The 22,696-nt window shown below is 46.4% G+C and overlaps 1 protein-coding gene across 2 annotated transcripts in view; it reads left to right on the forward strand.

The window, feature by feature from the left end:
• SGPL1 (sphingosine-1-phosphate lyase 1) overlaps positions 1-22,696 on the forward strand; it is a 205,499-nt gene that overhangs the window by 111,016 nt on the left and 71,787 nt on the right. For both annotated transcript variants that reach the window (XM_033940957.1, XM_033940958.1), the window contains exons 5-6: positions 7,017-7,096; positions 17,632-17,760. In XM_033940957.1, coding sequence (XP_033796848.1) covers positions 7,017-7,096; positions 17,632-17,760 — 209 coding nt within the window. The remainder of the gene's footprint in view (positions 1-7,016; positions 7,097-17,631; positions 17,761-22,696) is intronic.

Genomic DNA, 22,696 nt, shown 5'->3' on the forward strand with positions numbered 1-22,696 from the left:
GCGAAAGAAACAAACGGACATCAAGGCATTCTCCTCACCGTTCCCGAATGGGCCGCCTAAAGCTGGTTCTAAAATGGCGCCCGATCCGACCGCGGCTGCGGAGGGTTCACTTGCTGATGCAGCGTTGCCGACTTTTCAGCTGGAGATGCGTGGCTGGTTCCAAGAACTGAAATCTGAAATCTCTGCGGTTCGGGCTGATATCCATGCTGTTGTTGCTGAGTTAAAACGTGAGGTGGGTGAGATCGGGAGTCGAGTGGGAGAGACAGAGGTTGCAGTGGAGGCACATGGCTCAGAATTAACACAGTTGAGAGGCAGGATTGCAGCGCTGGAGGAGAAAGCTGATGTGAGCACCCTAAAGCTGGAGGATCTGGAGAATCGTTCCAGACGATGCAACCTTCGCTTTCGGGGTGTGCCAGACACTGTTTCTGACTCTCGCTGTATGGAGGTGATTGATCATATATGTATTCAGGCACTAGAGACTGCTGGCTTACCTGTGGAAGTGGGAAAACCATTGCTTGATAGGGCTCATCGCATCCCTGACCCTCGTGATGTGAACCGCCCTCGTGATGTTGTGGCCTGTTTCCATCGCTATATGGATAAGGAACATGTGCTTAGGGCGGTGAGGCGTTCTGGGGGAGCTGTTAAATGGGAAGAAGCGGACATAGATGTTTATCCTGATGTGGCTCCAGCAACCCTGGCCCGCCGTCGCACATATAGAGACTGTACCCGTATACTGCAGGAGCGCAGTGTTCGATATAGATGGATTTATCCTATTGGACTGGCTTTTACACATGCAGGCAAGAACTACACTGCAGTGTCTGTGGCTGATGTTCAATCTCGAATGGTGGAAGCAGGTTTGATGACGGCTTCGGAAATGGCTCCACTGCCTCAGAGGTCACCTATACCCAAATCAGGAAGAGGGCTGGGATGGCAGAGAGTGGCTAGGTCGACTACAACCCGTCGCCCTTTGGAAGTGGCCACGTCTTCATCCCTTTGAACTGTTGTATTTGTGGGATGTGTTCCTGAACTTTTGTGCTGTGTATGTTTCTTCTTATTTTTGCAGTGAGGCTTCTGTCGCGAAGGTTGTTTTTAGGGCTTGTTCTGGGGGTCCCTTTGTGAGCTGTTTCTCTACACTTCCTGTACCGTGGTTACCAGGTGCTTTGGTAGCTGGACCATGTGGGGTGTCGTTGGGGGGTTGGGGGGAGGGGGGGAGTGTTGGTGTTGGGAAGGGTTGTGACCGAGTGCTCTTTTGTGTGGTTGTATGGGAGTATGTTTGTATATTGTTTTTCTTAAGGTTGCGATTGCAGGGGTTGGTTGACTTGGCTGCTTTGGAACATGGTATGGGTTTGGTGATGAAGTGCTTTTTCTTCTCTTGTATAAATGGATAAACTTACTTTGCTGTCTTATAATGTACATGGTTTGAATTCTCCACAAAAGCGACGCTTGTTATTTAAGGAATTGAGCCGCCTGAATAGTGCTGTTGGATTCATTCAGGAGACCCATTTTCAATCTCACTATGAGAAATTGCTTACACACAATAGCTATCCTCATGTTTTCCTTTCCTCTAATAAGATCCGGAAAAAGACTCAGGGGGTGGGTATTTTAATCCATAAACGTGTCCAGGTGGTATTGAGAGAGGTGGTGCGGGATGTTGAAGGCCGCTACATTCTGGTCAAGGCTGAGTTGGATGGCACCTTATATAGTTTACTGAATGTCTATGCCCCAAACGCTGGTCAGGGGGCCTTCTTTACGTTGTTAGAACGTGTGCTGTTGGACCATGTAGAAGGTACTCTCCTTGTAGGTGGAGACTTTAATCTTACCTGCTATCCTCAGGAGGATAATTCCAATTCTTCCATCCGCTATGCTAGAAGTGACAGAAGGGCTTTTTTGCGCTTTCTGCGTCGGCAGGATTTGATAGATGTGTAGCGTTATTTACACCCTGGCGCGCGGGATTACACCTTTTATTCATCAAAACATGATTCGTATACTAGAATTGATATGTGGATGCTGCCTCGTGTTGCTCTACCCCGTGCCCTGGCCTCCAGTATTGAACCCCGTGTGTGGTCTGATCATGCTCCCTTGACTTTGGAGTTACAAGTTGGACTGGTTAGAGGTGGTCGTCGTTTGTGGCGTATGAATGATTCTTTGTTGAAGGATCCCAGTACCTTGACTTTGTTAGAGGCTGATGTTAAGGAGTTTTTTGTTTTTAACGATGTGGCCGGCATTAATGTTGCGATACTATGGGAAAGTTTTAAGGCCACCCTTCGGGGTTGTTGTATTTCGAGAGGGTCGTATCGTAACCAATGTCGAGTTGCTCGTAGATTAGAGCTGGTGTCCCGCCTCCGACGCTTGGAGAATGCTCATAAGAGAGCTCCGTCGGTGGCTGGTGGTGTAGCGCTGACGGAGTGCCGGAGGGATTTACAGGAGCTTGATTTAGAGGGACTGGCTTGGGCCCTACAGAGACGGAAACAACGGTTTTTTGAATGGGGTGGTAGGGCGGGTCGCTTGTTAGCTACACAGATCAGGCAAACTCAGGCGCAACATTCCATCACTCGGATTCGTAATGGGTTGGGACAGCTTTGTGCAGATGATGTGGCCATTCACCAGGCTTTTTTATCTTTCTATCGGACTCTGTACTCTCCGGAGATTGAAGCCACGGAGGGGGAGATAGATGCTTTTCTATCTAATGTAACCTTGCCTTGTTTGGCGGAGGTTGATGCGGAGTGGCTCTCTTCCCCTATTCAACCCGCTGAGGTGGTGGCGGCTATACATCATTTAGCTGCTTCTAAAGCACCGGGTGTTGATGGTTTTTCGCCCCTGTTTTATAAGAAAATGGAGGCCCATATAGTCGCTCCTTTGACTAGACTGTTTAATTCTTTTTTGGAGGGGGATTGTTTGCCGTATTCGTTTCGCCAGGCTGCGGTCTCTCTTCTTCTTAAACCCGGGAGAGATCCCCTCCTTTGTGGGTCCTACCGCCCTATTTCGTTGTTAGGAGTTGATTATAAGCTGTTTACCCGTATTTTGGCAGTCCGGTTGCAACGTTTTTTGCCTTTCCTAGTTCATGGTGATCAATGTGGTTTTATTTCAGGGAGGCAACCTGGTGATAATATTCGAAGAGTGTTAGATCTTATTGGAGTGGCCCATCGAGATTCTGTTCCAGCTGTCTTGTTATCAGTAGACGCTGAAAAAGCCTTTGATAGGGTTTATTGGCCGTTTATGCTAGCAGCTTTAAAGAAGATGGGCATTTCGGGAGCTTTTCTACATTGGGTGACCTTATTATATGCTGCTCCGGAGGCTTGTTTAAGGGTTAATGGAAGATATACTGCTAATTTTATGATTCGTAGAGGAACTAGGCAAGGGTGCCCTTTGTCACCGCTGATTTTTGCGTTGGTTATGGAGCCTTTAGCAGCTGCTATACGTGCGAATGCTGATATTCAAAGGATTGTGGTGGGTGACGAAGAACATAAGATCTTACTGTATGCTGATGATATTTTGTTTACCTTGACCCACCCACATCATTCTTTGACGGAGGTGCTTCGTGTTTTGACTATGTTTGGTGTGGTGGCTGGCTTTAAAATTAACATTGAAAAGTCTGAATTGCTTAATGTTTCCCTTCCGGACTTGTTGGTAACGGACTTACGTGCTAAATTTTCGTTTCGATGGGCGGCTAAATCCATTAAGTACCTTGGTGTGCGTATATCTCGAAGACTATCTGACCTTTTTGAATTGAATTACCCTCCGTTGCTACGAACTGTGTTTGCAGATCTGGATCGCTGGGAAGGATTGAGGTTGTCTTGGATGGGTAGGATTAGTGCTTTGCGTATGAATGTGCTGCCTCGTTTTTTATATTTGTTTTCCTGCCTGCCTCTCTCAATTCCTAAGCGGTTCTTACTTAGGCTACAACGGCGGGCCTTTGCTTATATTTGGACACGTAAGCCTCCTAGGGTGCGGAGGGAACGTATGTATTGGGACAGGTTACATGGGGGAATGGGTGTCCCTGATTTTTCTACATATTATTATGCGTCCCAACTGCAAGGGTTGTTTCATTGGGCATATCCCTCCCAACGCTGGGTTTCTCTGGAACAGGCTCTACAGCCAACCTACCCATTGGCAGCATTGCCTTGGCTGTCTTTTGATATCCTTCGGGATTTGCAGACTGGGACTTCTTATGGGATGGCGTGTACCTTGCAGGCGTGGAGCCGGGTTCGACGAGCTTGGTTCCCACGTCAGCGCTATTTTTATGCTACTCCCATTAGATTTGCCCCTGATTTTTTGCCTGCTAGGGATACTGTGATTTTTCGGCGTTGGGAAATGGAGGGTCTTCGGGTCCTGGGTCAGTTGGTAGTGGGTGGACATCTAGTATCCTTTGCTGCCTTGCAATCTTTATATGACCTCCCCTCAACTGATTTTTTCGCCTATGTACAACTTCGGGATTTTATGGTGAAGAGGGTGATTCCTGAGTGGGAAGGGGCAGACTCTGCTGTCCTTCAAGTTTTTAGAATGGGATTTGGAGTGGGCCTTATTTCACGTCTTTATAAAGCTCTTCTATACACTAGGCCTCAGGCTCGCACATACGAACATCGTTGGGAAATCTTGTTGGGAAAGACCTTTGATTATCAACAATGGGACCGCCTTTATGGTACATTACTAAGAGTTTCTTTAGCGTCCCCCTTAGTTGAGCAGGGGTATAAGATGCTATTTCAGTGGTACCTTACGCCGGAAAAGGTACACCGTTTCTATCATTGTGGAGATGGGCACTGCTGGCGTAACTGTGGGAGTCTGGGCACTTTTGGGCATGTTTGGTGGGATTGTGTTATGATTGTACCTTTTTGGAAGATGGTTCAACAACTGATGATTGATGTGTTACACTTACCCATTCTATTGCGTATGGAAGTATTTTTACTTAACTATCCTTTGGGGAGTTTGGATGTAGATCAGAATCATTTTGTGGCCCTAGTTGCTACGGCGGCTAGACTTACTGTGGCTACATATTGGAAGCGTGCTTCTTTGCCTTCTCGTACTGAACTGTTAAATAAGATTGACCAAATTTACTTGATGTCTAAATTGACTGCTTTAAATAATGATTCCTGTGGTACGTTTCATCGTCAGTGGTCTCGTTATGGCTCCTGGCGGGGTCTTTTTTGAGTTATCCTCTTTTTCATCTTCCTTTGTTTCAGGCTTATGCTGTATCACTCGGTTGGGGGGTGGGGGGGTTATGTTATTTCCTATGGGCAATGTACTTTTGCTGTTGGCATGCTGCCTGTGTACTGTTTTTTCATTTTGTTGAATAAAATATTAAAATATTTATTAAAAAAAAAAAAAAAAAAAAAATTTACAGGAAGGTGAGAGTAGCAGCAGTTATATGGTGGGGAAGGTTTGGTAGAGAGTTGTGGTGTAAGGCTTGGTATAAGTGTGCTTCTTAGATATAAGTAAGAGAGTGAGGATGGATGTCACTGACACATGCTGGTCAGTAGTATTGCAGGCCCATATAGGAAAATGCTTGGTGTCTCTCCTTCAGCTCATTTGGATCCAAAGTGTCCCTTGCGCAAAATCTAGCAAAGAGCATTGCTCTAAGCTGCAGATTTTTCTTATATAGGATATGGTTATTCTAATTTGTCAAAGCTGTGGTGGAATTTTTTTCTGACTCCTAAAATTGTATGAATTAAGCTTAAGCAGTTTATTTGGTGATAATAAAATAGTTTGCTTGCAAATGCCTACAGCAGTAATTACAGCAGGAAGAAAATGATATAGGAAGCAGAGAGACATGCTAACAGTTACCCCTGCTTGTCAGCTCCTAGTTCTCAGATTACAGCTTCCCTTGCAGAAAGAGAAACTTTTGATCCATTCTGAATGAAACTGGCAGGCAATTATTAATAAGCAATACCGTTGCTTTGCATATATTGTCTGGCCTTCGCTGCTCTTTATGATCATTAAATTGGAAACAGGGATGAAGTGCGAAGTTATAAAATTTGCGGATGACACAAAACTCTCCGGTACGGTTAGATCTGTTGAGGAATGTAAAGAACTCCAAAGGGACCTGAACAAACTGAGTGAGTGGGCAAATAAATGGCAGATGAGCTTCAATGTAGAGAAATGTAAAGTCATGCACATAGGGAAAGGAAACCTGATGTACAACTACACAATGGGGGGGATGATATTGGGGGAAAGCAATCTAGAAAAAGACTTGGGGGTTTTGGTGGATAAAACAATGAAACCAGCGGCACAATGTGCAGCGGCCTCAAAAAAGGCGAACAGAATGTTGGGCATTATCAAAAAAGGTATCACTACCAGAACCAAGGAAGTTATCCTCCCGCTGTATAGGGCAATGGTGCGACCGCATCTGGAGTACTGCGTTCAATACTGGTCACCGTACCTTAAAAAGGATATGGCTACACTCGAGAGGGTCCAGAGAAGAGCAACAAAAATGATAAAGGGCATGGAGAACCTTCCTTATGCTGAGAGGCTGGAGAAGCTGGGGCTCTTTTCCCTAGAAAAGCGGAGACTTAGAGGGGATATGATAGAAACTTACAAGATTATGACGGGTATAGAGAAGGTAGAGAGGGACAGATTCTTCAGACTTGCGGGGGCAACAAAAACTAGAGGGCACTCAAAAAAATTGAAGGGAGACAGATTCAGAATAAATGCTAGGAAGTTCTTCACTCAGAGGGTGGTGGACACCTGGAATTCGCTTCCAGAAGAGGTGGTAGAGCAGAGTACGATTTTGGGTTTCAAAATGGGATTGGACGAGTTCCTGAAGGAAAAGGGGATTGAAGGGTACAATTACTATACAGTACAAAATGCTTGGAGCATTAGTTCACTTACAGGTCATTAACCTGGGTGGCCGCCGCGGGAGTGGACTGCTGGGCATGATGGCCCTGTGGTCTGTCTCAGCAGAGGTGATTCTTATGTTCTTATGATTCCTGAATTGCATAACATTGACTGTTAAAATGTTTGCTTGTAAAGTCTGAGGAGAACTTACTAGTTCCTGTTTGTTTGGGGGTTGGTTTTTTTTTCAGGAAATGTGCCATGGGATAATGGAAAGATTTCTGGAGCTGTGTACAGCGGAGAAGAAAGACTTACTGAATTGTTTGTGAAGGTAAATAACACAATGTCCAGTGATGTGGTATAAACCTAGTATATGTGTTTGAACAGTTCTGCATATATTATTAGTGTACTGTATGTAAGCTTATCCCAACTGTTATCAAATATCCATTTTGATAGTCTGACAAAGTGGACTTTAGTCTTCAAAGCTCTTGCTTCACTAAATTGGTTGCTCTGTAAGGTGCCACCTGCTTCTGTCATTTTTGTTTCACCATACTAAATTGGCAAGTCCTCTGAAAATTTTAATAATATTGACGGTGCTTGTTGATAAAATAATATTTGTGATTCTGCTCGGTGAATTTTAATTTTAAACCATTTTTATTGGACTGAATACAACTTAGAGAAAAAATTGAACAATGGAGACACAATAATTCAATATTTTATAATTTTCTTCCCATACTCATTACCCCTGCCCCCCACAAATGTCCCTACTAACAGCCATTTCACCCCCAACAAGCCATAGTAAATGAAACTCTGGAGCACCTGGTCTCTTATTGGCTTCCAAACTAGTAACATCACCAACAGAAAATACCTTCCACTCAATGTGTAGGAGCTGTGTAACCAATAAGGCAAACTCCCAGTCCACACAAAAGTTCCCAGGAAGAGGCCCAAAGCATACAAGTTTCCTAATCATTCAAACAGAAAACCATGTTTTTAGTTGTTTTTTTTTCTTCCTTGTTCCAAGATCTCCTCATCTCAACTCTGCTCAGTGAATTTTAAACCAAGAAGCAGAGAAATTATGGATATATTTCTGAAAGGAGAATATTATAGGTTACTAAGCTCTGAAATAACTTTTTGTGAATCACTATTAAGTTTTATTTTTTATTGTAATTTCAAATATACTGAAAGAAATCCACTTTATACAGAAATCTGACACACACACACACACACACACACAAAATTTAAACAAGAAATAGATTTTATAATCCCTTAAATCATTAGTCATTAGGCACAGTAGTCCACAAAAAAAAATAGATGGGGTCATGATTGAAAAACAGGAGAAGCTGCCTAATAAGAAATAATACTAAACAAAAAAAATTGTGCTTGGTAGGAGTGTTGACCTCACTCCCTAAACCAATATAAACCAGCTTAAAGTCAACTTGAACCATAAGATGGTAATTTCTATTTCAGAAACTACAAAGTTGCAAAGAATCAAAAAAATGCCACCCAAGGAAGTAACCTCTTATCTTATTAAAAGAAGCTTTATTTCCCCCTTTCTTGTGTTGATTTTGATACATTTAGAAACAAGAGAACTTATCATCCTTCTATCTGGGGCAAATTAAAGCCCATAAATGGTCCACCCAGCTTTTTGTTTCTTTTGATCCAAACTGGTTAGAGGTAGCCATCGGTAAACATGCAATTTCTAATTGACTAGCAGATTGCATTTCCTTTTGGAGGTGATGTGAAGGCACAAATTAGCTACACACGAAACAAAAAAAGCTTATTTCACTGCTCTACTCTCCAAGGTCCCAAGCAGATTGAAGGCCATCTTCTCATTAACAAAAACCCTATTCTCCTCATTCCAAGGTCAAATGCATTCCCAGAAAATTAACCTAGACAGCGAATCCCTCTCCACCTTCTTCCATGACAAAATATCAAAGATACACGCAAACCTGGACTCAGAGGCCAAAGCACTCACAAACATCCCAGAGACCACTCAAGACGACAACCCACACAAGACGGAAACCTTGGAACAGTTTCAAACCGATCTCCCGCAACGACCTTAAAACCATAATAAACTCTGTATGCCCCATGACCTCGATCCTGGACCTATGTCCATCCTCTACACTCCTGGATACAAACGAGGTATTCCGGTGGCAAGTCAAATGTGCGCAAGACAAAAGCACGCGTACAATTGCACGAAGACAACTGAGCGCAAGACAATTGCAGACAAAGGCAGTCAGACTTCTCAGACAATGCGACAGCAGTAGTATATGTCAGTGAGCAAGAAGGTACCGGAAGTGCCCCATTGCACCTAGAAACTTAACTCCTTCTGGTGGACAGAAGCTCTCTTGCAAGCTCTCTTGGCCGTACGTGTAGCAACAAGGAAAATGTGCAGGTAGCCTCTCGACCCAGGGGATAGGTATACTGTTTACACAGGCATTCAACACCAAAATTCGGTGATGGGGACCTCCAGGAATGGATCTGATGGCCAGGAATGGATCTGATGGCTTCAGTAGTTAACAGCAAGACATCTTGTTTTTACAAGTAAAGATTTGAATTTGAAAGAGAGGAGTTGGATGCGTTAGTCCAACTGTGGCTGGAGAATGAGCTCTGGTAAGCATTTCCCCCATGGCCCATGCTCAGTTGAGTCATTTTCAGGATTGCGATCCCTCCTGGCTTGGAAGTTCTAGGGCTGCCCTATTGGCCCCGCAGACCATGGTATACAAAACTAGTCCATCTCCAGAGGGATGAAGGCCTCAGACTTTCAAGGATTTTTTCTCTCAAGGACAGGTTCCTAAAAATCTGGAACACTTTGGGTTTACAGCATGGTTCCTGAGCTGACAGCTCTGACAGCCAAGGGTTATTTGGACATGGCCGTTATGTTGCTCAGAGTGAGTTGGAAGCCTATGCTTAAGTCTGGAAGTCCTTTCAGTGCTGGTATGCAGTGAAGGATGTAGAGTCCTGATGAGCTCAGATTTTGGTAGTCCTGGATTTTTTGCAGGAGGGACTTCTGAAGGGGCTGTCAGTAGGTTTTCTAAGAGTGCATGTATCAGGCCTTTCCTATTTCCAAGCTTGGGGGAAAGATGATGATTGGCCTCTCATCCCGATGTTGCCCACTTCATTAAAAGGAGTCTACGGTTGCGCCCTCCAGTGCATATCCTTTTTCTTTCTTGGAACTTTAACATCCGGTTGCAAGGGCTTTGTATTGTTCTGTATGAGCCCTTATAGGAAGCTGGCTTTTTGGATCTTACAGTTTAGACAGTGTTCCTGGTGGCAATTATGTTGGTGAGATGGATTTCCGAGTTAAAAGCTCTTTCCTGCAGGGAGTCATTTGTTAAGATTATGGAAGCTGGGCTTTCCCCAAACATGGTTCTGTGTTTATTATTGAAAGTAGTTTTGGCCTTCCACATCAATTTGGAAGTCCATTTACCCATTTTTCACCCTTTGTGGTCTAAGAAAAATTATTTTGCATTTGCTGGATGTCAAACGAGTGCTTCTTCGGTACCTCAAAGTTATCATTGAGTTTCACCTGTTGGACCACCTTTTTATTCTGACCAGCCATGTCAAGAAAGGGAGGCCAACATCTAAAGCCTCAGTTTCCAGATGGATTAAAATTGCTTATGTGTACTGTGGTAAACAGCCACCGATTGCATTGAAAGCACATTCCACTAGAGGGGTTGCTGCCTCTTGGGTGGAGACTAGGTCTGTCTCACCTGAGGAGATATGTAGAGCAGCTACATGGTCTATCTTTCATACTTTTACTAGGTTCTATAGGGTGTATATAGGAGCCAGGAAAGACACCGCTTTCTGGTCCTCCGTTTTGAAGGTAGGCTCAGTGGCCCTGCCCTAGACTCTGGGAAATGCTTTGGTAAGTCCCTAGCTTTTAGGACCACTAGGAAGAAAGATTAGGTTCTTACTTCGGTAATCTTTTTCTTGTAGATGTGTCTAGTGGTCCTGAAGCCCCGCCCTCTGTATGGGCTTTGCTTACCATATGCCTTAGGATTTGAATAATTTTTCTGTCTCTCAGAGGAGCAATTTCTTAAATGGGTTAGTTTTATTAATACTGTGTCAGGGCATGTAGAATATGATCTTAGTCATTCACATTTATTTATTTATTTTTGTTTTATATCCCATCCTTCCCAACGAGCTCAAAATAGGTTACAAGTATATAGTATATAATGAAATGGGTTGCGTTCCAGGAACACCCGTGAATTTCACAAAACCGCAAATCCAATTTAAGGGGCTGATCTGAGGCAGGAGAGGGCAACTGGGGCGCCGGCAGGTGCTGAAAATAATTTGCTGTATTTTCCCACCGCCTCTTCCTGGTAGTAAAGTCAGGCTACACCAATCAGGAGTTGCTTTGACATGCCAGATAGTGTGTCAAAGCAGCTCCTAATTAGTGTAACCATGACTTTTAGCACAAGGAAGTGGCAGTTGAAAAATACCATGAATTACTGAGTCCGCAATTTGCGAACCGCAAACTCATGGGGGTTTACTGTACTGCTAACATTTGCCATAAAACTTGCATAGTACCAAAGAGAGTGTCCTGGAGCTCATAAGATGTAAACGTAGGCAACTTAATCAGGTGTGTTTGGAAATACTTTTTGTTCAAGTCTGTGGCACCCAAAACATTGGGAAATATTTCAGTATCTTTCTGCCACATTATTTTCATCTTGGACTACATTTCTTGGTACATCAGGGTTTTCTCTCCACACAATTCAGAGTAAGGACTGACACCTCTATGATTAATACAATTACAAGGAGCTCATTAGTATAAAATTAGTACTCCTTGTGATGCATAGAAAGGAGCACCCACCTCTTACCGAGGAAAATTTTCCAGCAAAACTAATCCGTCTCCAGAGGGATGAAGGCCTCAGACTTTCAGTCCAAGTGGATCTTTTCTCTCAGGGACAGGTTCCTGAAAATCCGGAACACTTTGGGTTTACAGCATGGTTCATGAGCTGACAGCCAAGGGTTATTTGGACATGGCCATTGTTATGTTGCACATTGTTATGTCCGCACGCCTATGGTCAGAACGCAGCAATTAGGCACGGGACATACACTCACATAACAGATGCACAACAGGTCTGTCCAAATCACTCTAAAACTTTCCCAGGATCAAACCCACAATCTCAGGGTGCTGAGGCAACCACTAAGCTACTCATTCACACTGTGCAGGACTGTGCTCACAGAGCTCTGGTAAGCAGCAGCAAAAAAACAAAACCAAAAAAATACTTCCAGTAGCAGCTGAAGTCTCTTTTGATATGGCAAGCTCACAAGTCTTTTTCTTTTTATACAGTTAGCAAAGTAAAATAGTTCTTTTATCTAAAATGTCAAGATTAAGAAACTTGCTTAAGATGGGTTGACTGGTGGGGGGAGGTAATTCGCAGATTACCGTATTTTCGCGGATATAACGCGCGCGTTATACGTGATTTTACGTACCGCGCATACCCCTCGCGCGTTATATGCCTGAGCGCGGTATACAAAAGTTTTTAAACATAGTTCCCACCCCGCCCGACGCCCGATTCACCCCCCCAGCAGGACCGCTCGCACCCCCACCCCGAACGACCGCTCGCACGCGCTCCCACCCGCACCCGCATCCACGATCGGAGCAAGAGGGAGCCCAAGCCCTCTTGCCCGGCCGACTCCCCGACGTCCGATACATCCCCCCCCCGGCAGGACCACTCGCACCCTCACCCCGAAGGACCGCCGACTCCCCAACAATATCGGGCCAGGAGGGAGCCCAAACCCTCCTGGCCACGGCGACCCCCTAACCCCACCCCGCACTACATTACGGGCAGGAGGGATCCCAGGCCCTCCTGCCCTCGACGCAAACCCCCCTCCCTCCAACGACCGCCCCCCCCCAAGAACCTCCGCCCGTCCCCCAGCCGACCCGCGACCCCCCTGGCCGACCCCCACGACACCCCCACCCGCCTTCCCCGTACCTTTGTGTAGTTGGGCCAGAAGGGAGCCCAAACCCTCCTGGCCACGGCGACCCCCTAACCCCACCCCGCACTACATTACGGGCAGGAGGGATCCCAGGCCCTCCTGCCCTCGACGCAAACCCCCCTCCCCCCCAGCCGACCCGCGACCCCCCTGGCCGACCCCCACGACCCCCCCACCCCCCTTCCCCGTACCTTTGGAAGTTGGCCGGACAGACGGGAGCCAAACCCGCCTGTCCGGCAGGCAGCCAACGAAGGAATGAGGCCGGATTGGCCCATCCGTCCTAAAGCTCCGCCTACTGGTGGGGCCTAAGGCGCGTGGGCCAATCAGAATAGGCCCTGGAGCCTTAGGTCCCACCTGGGGGCGCGGCCTGAGGCACATGGGCCAAACCCGACCATGTGTCTCAGGCCGCGCCCCCAGGTGGGACCTAAGGCTCCAGGGCCTATTCTGATTGGCCCACGCGCCTTAGGCCCCACCAGTAGGCGGAGCTTTAGGACGGATGGGCCAATCCGGCCTCATTCCTTCGTTGGCTGCCTGCCGGACAGGCGGGTTTGGCTCCCGTCTGTCCGGCCAACTTCCAAAGGTACGGGGAAGGGGGGTGGGGGGGTCGTGGGGGTCGGCCAGGGGGGTCGCGGGTCGGCTGGGGGGGAGGGGGGTTTGCGTCGAGGGCAGGAGGGCCTGGGATCCCTCCTGCCCGTAATGTAGTGCGGGGTGGGGTTAGGGGGTCGCCGTGGCCAGGAGGGTTTGGGCTCCCTTCTGGCCCAACTACACAAAGGTACGGGGAAGGCGGGTGGGGGTGTCGTGGGGGTCGGCCAGGGGGGTCGCGGGTCGGCTGGGGGACGGGCGGAGGTTCTTGGGGGGGGGCGGTCGTTGGGGGGAGGGGGTTTGCGTCGAGGGCAGGAGGGCCTGGGATCCCTCCTGCCCGTAATGTAGTGCGGGGTGGGGTTAGGGGGTCGCCGTGGCCAGGAGGGTTTGGGCTCCCTCCTGGCCCGATATTGTTGGGGAGTCGGCGGTCCTTCGGGGTGAGGGTGCGAGTGGTCCTGCCGGGGGGGGGATGTATCGGACGTCGGGGGGGGCATCAGGCTTTCAGGATGGGGACAGACCTTCAAGGGGGGACAGGACTTCAAGGGAGGACAGTGCACGGAAGTCAGGGGGGTGAACGGAGAGTCGGGACAGCGCACGGAAAGTCAGGGCGGGCGAAAGGAGAGTCGGGCAGCATGCGCGTTATATGCCTGAGCGCGGTATAGAAAAGTTTTTGTACATATCATCGTGATTTCTGCGCGCTTTACCCCTGTGCGCGTTTTACAATGGTGCGCGTTATATCCGCGAAAATACGGTAGATCTTCTGCTTCCTAAGAGCTAGATGCACTGATTGCCTAATGCAGTGTTTTTCAACCTTTTTTGGGCAAAGGCACACTTGTTTCATGAAAAAAATCACGAGGCACACCACCATTAGAAAATGTTAAAAAATTTAACTCTGTGCCTATATTGACTATATATAAAGTAATTCTCTTGAATAGGAATCAAATAAACACAAAGAAAGTATTTTATAATTACTTTATTATGAAATATTAAGTAAACAGAATAGTGAAAAATTATAAAATACTTTATTCAGTGCGAAACCTGGGCCTGTTTGGCTGAACACAAAGCTGATATTCTGGCTGGAATCGAAGAAAGACACACACGTAGCTCTTCGTCAACAGCTCTCAGTCTCTCTCTGTATTTGGTTTTTATAGCATACAAAAATAGACAAATATACCCTCCATCCTTTTTATTAAACCACAATAGCAGTTTTTAGCGCAGGGAGCTGCGCTGAATGCCCAGCGCTGCTCTTGACGCTCATAGGCTCCCTGCGCTAAAAACCACTATTGCGGTTTAGTAAAAGGTGACCATATTGTAAAATATAGACAGCAGATATAAATTCAGAACTGTGCATAGTAAGTGAAGGGAAGTTTTCATCTCTGGGAATTTACCCAGTTAACTATTAAGTTATTTGGGCAAATTCCTTTGAAAACTGTGGTAATACTGCCTCCATTTTGCTAAATTTAAAATAAAATCATTTTTCCTACCTTGTCTGGTGATTTCTGGTTGCACTTTCTTCTTCTGACTGTGTATCCAATCTTTCTTCCCTTCTATCAGCCTGTATGCTTTCTCTCCTCCACACCTCATTCCCTCCCCCAACTTTTTCTTCCTCTCTCCCTGACCTTTCTTTCTTTTTTTCTGTTTCTCTTCTTTCCTTCTGTCTCCCTGCCTGCCCCCTTTCTTTCTTTCTCCCTGCCGTTCCCCAAGCCACTGCCACTGCCGCTGCCATCGGGGAACAGGACCCACCAATGGATAACAGGCCCCAAAGCCGACGCCGACGCATGCTCTCCCTGACGTCAATTCTACAATCAGAGAGGAAGTTCCGCCCAGCCAGGCAGCGATTGGCTGGCCCGAACTTCCTCTCCGACTGCAGAATTGACGTCGGGGAGAAGAAGACTTATCGGCTCGATAGATTAGATCGCCAAGACAAAGTGAGTCCTGGGTGATCGACTCACTTTGCCTTGGCGAGCTACTGGCGCCCCTGCCTCGGGCCCCCTGTCAGCTCCGGGCCCGGCGGCCCTGCGGCACACCAGGCAACATCTCGCGGCACACTAGTGTGCCGCGGAACAGCGGTTGAAAAACACTGGCCTAATGATCGTCTCTAAACCAGTTTGACTGGTTTAGCAATCATCGACCTGTTGGTAACTGTGTTACTGATAGGTTTGCCTGCCTGTCATGCTGATGACCCCCCCCACCAAACAAACGACCCTGGTATTATAATATCAGCAGGAGGGATGCCCACTCCCTCCTGCCACCAGATGCCCCCATCTCCCCAAATCACCTTATACCCCCTCCGAACCTCCCCCGTACATCAAAAATAGATGACAGCAGGAAGGATGCCCTGTCCCTCCTTGCAGGCCCTCCACTCCAAAATGGTGGACCTTCCCCTTCCCAGTGCAGCCTAGGATGCACGGGGAGGGGCCTAAAGCCCTGATTGGCTCAGACATTTAAGGCCTCTCCCAGGGATACAGAGAGAGGAGTCTAAGGCCCTGATTGGCTTGACTGTAGAAAGAAGCATATGTGACTCCACCTGGTTTCAGTAAAGAGACTGTGCATGGTGATCATCATATTTGAGCTTATACCATATTTATGGATATTCCATTCAATGTGGTTTACACTCTAAATAGCACAAATAAGATTGAAAAAAGAATAAAACAGCCAAAGATTATAATTCTAATGGCTGAGTCGAATGCTGAGAGGAGAGCCTATGTGCTGATCCAGCCCATCTAGCTCAATATCCCATTTTCACAGAGGCCAATCCAAGTGGCAAGTACCTGGCAAAAACCCAAATAGTAGCAGCATTCCATGCCACCAATCCAAGGAAGTGGTGACTATCTATCTATTTTTTTTAATGTGGCTCTCCTATTAAGTCTGAATACACATTGGTTGGGAAACACTGACATTTGTAAATTAAGCGGAATGAGCTATAGTCATTGCTTAATTGTAATAATTAATGGCTGCTGAGAGCCCATGTAGTCTGCTGAAAGTCTTTCTATTACTTGTGTTCTTATTATTTTCTAAATCCAAGCTCAAAATGAGTTACATCTTTGCCCAAGAAGGCCTAAAATCTTTTACCTTGAAGTAATGACAGGTGAAATGATTTGCTGAGTTCACAAGGTGTTTTGGTGGGAGAAGTGGAATTTGAACTGGGCTCCCCTAGTTCCTCACCTGCTTGTTCTAACCAACTTGTTTGCTCCTCCACTATCGATTGCATACATAGTTTACTTCCATACTTGGTATGGTGGTATGTGCCTTCTAGAACATTGAGGTTGAGGAATGGCAACTTATAAATTGCAAATGAATCATGCACCCCGTATATACTTGAATATAAGTCGAGACCCCCATTTCCCCCCAAAAGGAGAAAAATGGTTGACTCGAATAAAACATGGGAGCTTAATATTCAAGTGCCATGCCCTGCCAGGATATGCACCCAGTGTCCCCTCCCTCACGTCCTCCCCTGCCAGGTTATGCACTCAGCCCCCCTCCCTGCTAAATTCTGCACCCAGCCCCCTTCCCTCCCTGCCCTGCAAGGCTCTGCACTTAGCCCCCTTCCCTACCAGGCTCTGTATCCAGCCCCCTTCCCTCCCTGCCCTACCAGATTCTAAACCCACCCCCCCTCACTCCCTGCCAGGCTCTGCAACCTATCTCACCTTCCTTCCCTTTACCCTCCTCCCTCTCTAGTTGTCTAGTAGTAGGCCAGGATAGGAGGAATCCCTCCAATGTCCCATCCCAGCCGATACTAACAATTATTTATACTCCCCTCCCCCGCATACCTTTTCCCTGGTGGTCCAGCAGCGTATCCCGTGCTAAGCCTCTCCTACCGATCTCGTGGCTAGCAGCCAGAGCCGGCACGCAGGTGTGAGCCCAGTCCTGTGCTGCTTCCTGAATGGCTGCCGCGAGAACTGGTGAGGGCCATGCAGGAGCTTTGAAAAGCTTGCCCCTGCCTGCCTGCCCGGGTGCGCTGCTGGCTGCTGGCCGTGAGATTGGCAGGAGGGGCTCAGCATGGGATACATCACTGGACCACCAGGGAAAAGGTACGTGTGGGGGGTTGGGGTAAAAAATTGTTAGTATCGGACGGGAGACGGGAGGGATCACTCCTGTCCTGGCCTAACGGCAGGCCTGCAGCAAGTCCGGGAGGGTGTCGGGTGGTCACTGGGTAATGACCTGAATATAGGCCGAGACCCCCATTTTGGGCCATTTTTTTGGCCCAAAAATCTCATCCTATATTTGAGTATATACGGTAATCATTTTCCAAAATGAGTTTTACAGTGTGTTCCTCCAAATGATTTTTGGCCTTCACATTTTCAGACCTGATAATTTTAAACTCTCTTCGTACTATAGGTATATGCAGAGTTTGCCTGGAGCAACCCTCTCCATGTTGAGTTATTTCCGGGGGTACAAAAGATGGAAGCCGAAGTGGTTAGAATGACCTGCACACTCTTTAATGGAGGACCAGAATCCTGTGGATCAGTAAGTAACCAAACAGTAATTAAAAGCTCAGAATTTGATACCATATTTCCTACATCTTTATCAGGGACGCGACTGACAGGTTATAAAATTTTGTTCCATTTTCTTTTGTTTGCAGTGCTATGCCATATGGGTAGCTCTCACAATGTTTTTTTGGTTTGCATGACAGTGATTTACACAAAGATGAAAAGGTGTGAGTATCTGCCCATCCTTTCTGAATGAGAGGATGGAATTGTGGAGATGAGCAGTTGGTATAGATAAGCAAATTGAAAAGCATGTATGGCCTTATGTGCCAGCACAGTAAATGATGGCATAGTGGGTTAATGGTGCAGGACTAGATATTCAGCCTGTGGCAGTAAGTAAGTAAGTGATATAATCAGGCTCGAGGAATGGGCATCAACATGGCAGATGAGGTTCAACGTGAATAAGTGTAAAGTGATGCATGTAGGTAACAAAAATCTCATGCATAAATACAGGATGTCCGGGGTTGTACTTGGAGAGACCTCCCAGGAAAGAGACTTGGGGAGTTATGATCAACAAGTCAATGAAGCCATCCACGCCGATCACAAACAGATCGGAGAAGGTTATCATGCTGCTGTACCAGGCCATGGTGCGCCCTCACCTGGAGTACTGGGTACAGCACTGGTCGCCATACATGAAGAAGTACATGGTACTACTCGAAAGGGTCCAGAGAAGAGCGACTAAGATGGTTAAGGGGCTGGAGGAGTTGCTGTACAGTGAAAGATTAGAGAAACTGGGCCTTTTCTCCCTAGAACAGAGGAGATTGAGAGGGAACATGATCGAAACATTCAAGGTACTGAAGGGAATAGACTCAGTTGATAAGGACAGGTTGTTCACTGTCTTCAAGGTAGGGAAAATGAGAGGGCACTCTCTAAAATTGAAAGGGGATAGATTCCGTATGAACGTAAGGAACTTCTTCTTCACCCAGAGAGTGGTAGAAATCTGGAACGCTCTTCCGGAGTCTGTCATAGGGGAAAACACCCTCCAGGGATTCAAGACATAGTTAGATAAGTTCCTGCTGAACCGGAACGTGCTCAGGTAGGGCTAGTTTCAGGCCATTGATCTTTGATCAGAGGGCCGCCGCGTGAGCGGACTGCTGGGCACGATGGACCACTGGTCTGATCCAGTGGCAGCAATTCTTATGTTCTTATGTTGTATGGTGTTCACAACTGTGGGCTGAATTTGACCTAGATATGTAGTGCCTGGCCAAATTAAGGCTCTGGCACTGAATATTTAGGTCTTGCTTCACTATTGGAAATTATCTAGATACCAGCCAATATTAGGTCCAGGTTCCTGGATAACTAGCCAGGCAAATAAGGACTGTTGTTTTCTGCAGTTGTACTAACTTGGATAGTTATCTGTGCACCAGTACTGAATGTCAGTGGTGTTCTGATAACTTCCTGGTCCGCCCTGGCATTAACTGGAGAGTGCCAGAGTGGTCAGAGCAGAGATTCAACAACACTCTCAGGTTAAGTACCACTGATTATCAGCTCTAGGAATGGTCACCACAGTAATGTTAAAGGTTTTCAATATCATGTACACGGTTTTATAGTTAAGTCAGCATTATGATCTTAGAAGAGGTGCTTGCTATACATGATATGTTGAGATCACCATCTATGTGGTAAAACATTACAAGATGGGCTACTCACTTCCTTCAATATTATGTTATTCAGAGATGTGGGTACATTACTTATAAAGGGATAGCCTGATACAGGGGTTTACCCATGGGCAGGCCTGGGCAGGAAATGGGATGAAGGGGAGAAAAAAGAGGAAGCGAGAGATACTGCAAAGCGGTGGAGAGAGGTAAGTAACAGAAAACATTGCATATGGGATGGAGGGGGAAATTGTTGAGACTTAGGGTTGGATGGGATGGAGAAATGGTGCATGGGGAGAAAGGTAGAAATGTTAGATAGTATGATGGAGACTGGAGAGATATTTGACCCAGGGTACAAGGGAGGGGGAGAGAGATGGTGGATATGGAAGAGAGGCAGAAATATTGAACATGGCAGTAAAAAGGAGAAAGGGAGATAATTCTGCATGGGGGAGGGCAGAAATGTTGGATCTGTGGTGCAAGGGAGGGAGAGAGAGAGATTTTGGACAAGGGTGTATGAGAGAGAGGGAGAGAGACATAGGTGGAGAGGGAAGAAAGAGGTAGATGTTGGATTCAAGAGTAGAAAAGAGTGATGGAGAGATGCCAGCCAGTGGGAGTGAGGGATGAAAGGGGGAGAAATGCTGGACCATGGGAGAGAAGGCAGGAGGGAAGAGAGAAAGGCAGGCTATGAGGGTGGGGAGGAGAGGAAGAGGGAGCAGATACTGAGCTAGGAAGGTAGATGGAGGAAGACACTGGGAATGGTGGAACCCTGTTGGAGAGGCTGGGAGGGGTGGCAAGGAAATGAATGTGTGGAAAGTGGTTACAAACTTCCCTTTTGAAGGTCAGCTGTTCTGAAAGGCTCTTTATATAAAAATAAATTCCAGAGAAAATGCTGTACTAGGCAGTGCTGAGTCTCCTTTAGAGGACTCCAGCTCAAGTCTTTTGGGTTCTGCGGCCTCTGTGCCCATACACTTAGGATGACCACCATTCTGGGGCTCTGAAAGGAATATAGCCCCAGCCAACGGGCTTCCCACCCGTTCATTGGCCCTAGGGATAAAAGGGGAGGCTAAGCTGATCACTGCTGCCCCTTCACGTGCTGCGCTACATTTGATGCAAGGGAACTCTTTGGGTACCCATCCAGTGCAAACCTGGCATAGATTAGAGTCAAAAGAGCCTGAGGACTCCATCCCTGCCAGTTATGAGGTAAAACGAGGTGATTTAGAGCTTCTGGAAAACGTTTTAAAAAGGGGGGAGGAGAATCCAAGATGGCTGACATGGCAGCATTTTGGCATCAAAAATGGCTCTAAAATGCTGAAATAAGATGGAAAAAACTAGTGATTTTAGGATGTTAGAGGTGGAGGAACAGGCAGAAACCTTTTAAATGTAATATTTACAGCCCCCCAACCTCCCCACCTTCGATTTTCCTCATAGGCTGTTATAGCCTTACTCACTGTGCCCTGTATTGGAAATGTGCTGCAGCCTACCTCAGCTCTAAAGGTAGCTGTTATGGGAGAAAAAATCATTGCCTCAAAACTGAATGTCCTCCAGTACTGAATCTTTGGGCTGCCAGTCTGACTAGTGTCTGACTGAGCCTCCATCTTCCAGCAGAGCCCTCTGGTGAATTAGGAGGGATTCAAAAAACAGAGTGGATTCCTTCTTTATCCTAGACAACACAAGCAAGCAGCATATTCTCACATATGGGTGACGTCAACCAAGGAGTCCAGTTCGGACAGTTTGATAAGTGAACTGTCACTTTAAGTTGAAAACCATTGCAACTGCCCACACTGCACATGTGCGAGTGCCTTCCCGTCCAATGCCAGCTCAAGCCCCTTAGTTCTTCATTTTCCATGGCACGAAGTTTGTTTTCATTGAACTCTGTTCAGTTTTTGTTGCCTTCCCACTTTGCATCTTATTTTCTATTCTATGTTTTTCTTTCAAGTTTAGTAATTCAGTTTTGTTTTTGACGGGTTTTCTAAAAAAAAATAAAAGAAATAAAAATGAAAGAAAGTTGCTCCAAACATATTTTGAAAAGCTCTCTATGTTAAAGGAATGCAGAATAATCTGGTGACACGCTCAGCAGATTTCTTCACCCACATCAGTGGACACTTTATTTTCACAACCTGATGTCAGGTGCTCTCTCTTCTGGGGAACTCCTCAGATAAACTCACAATTACACACTTCCTCACTTTGGTTCCAAATGACCCTCTCTTCATCATCTAGAGGTAGATGCCTTTCTTCTGTTTTTCCCAATCTGCAGTCTTTGTGCTTGGCAGCTTGGTAGCTCCTGGGTAGCATCAGCATTTTCTGATCTTCAGATCCTGTCAGAATCATGGGATACATCCAGAAAACTGCCTACATAGCAGTGCTACTCACAGAAGTGGACACGGCTTTTATCGTGGTATACTCTTCATCATCAGGATGCTTCATCCTTCTCCATATATTCAGTGTTGGATTTCCTTCTCCACTTATCCAATTCTGGTCTTAAAACCACTTCAGTCACAGTTCACCTTAGTGCCATCAGTGCTTCCCACATGCCTGTCAATAAAAATTCTCTGACTGCTTATCCTTATGTTCCCAGGGTTATGAAGGGATTTTCAATATCTAACCACCTCTCAAACAGTTTCCACTGGTTTGGGGTCTTACTTTTGTTCTCACCAGACTGATGAAACCTCCATTTCAGCCAGTGTCTTCTACTCATCTCGCCTATCTCACTTTCACAATGATATTTCTTAATTCCCATCACTCATACATGTCGAGTGAGTGAGCATCAAATGTTGGTGTCAGACCCCACCTTTTAAGCTTTCTACCAGGATGCAGTAGTTCTCTGCTCCCATCCTGAATTCCTACTGAATGTAGTCACGGGATTTTGTTGGAATCAATCATTTGTGCTTCCAATTTTTTTCCCCAATCCTCATTCTGACCCTGGAGAAACAGCTCTTCATATCTTACACTGTAAACAAGCCGTGGCTTATCACTTTCAATGAGCTAAGCCACATACAACATCTCAACCGTTTTTCTTCTTTGATCCTCACAGTTTGGGTTGGCCTGTAACCAAGAAAACTTGTTCCACATGGTTGGCAGCCTGTATTGCCTTCTGCTGTGCTCAGGCTGGGCTGCAGCTCGGGGGTCGTGTAACAACATAAGGTACCAGCTATGGCAGCTTTAGTTGCTTTCTTGCATTCCACTCCCACAGATGAAATCTGTAAAGCAGCTACTTGGTCCTCAGTTCGCATCTCACTACTGTCTAGAATCCTTTCCAGATGGAATGGTCAATTCGGCCAAGTAGTATTCCAAAATTTATTCTCTTAATGGCCAACATGCCCTCCA

This window comes from Geotrypetes seraphini, chromosome 4 (assembly GCF_902459505.1).
Source record: "Geotrypetes seraphini chromosome 4, aGeoSer1.1, whole genome shotgun sequence".
NCBI lineage: Eukaryota > Metazoa > Chordata > Amphibia > Gymnophiona > Dermophiidae > Geotrypetes > Geotrypetes seraphini.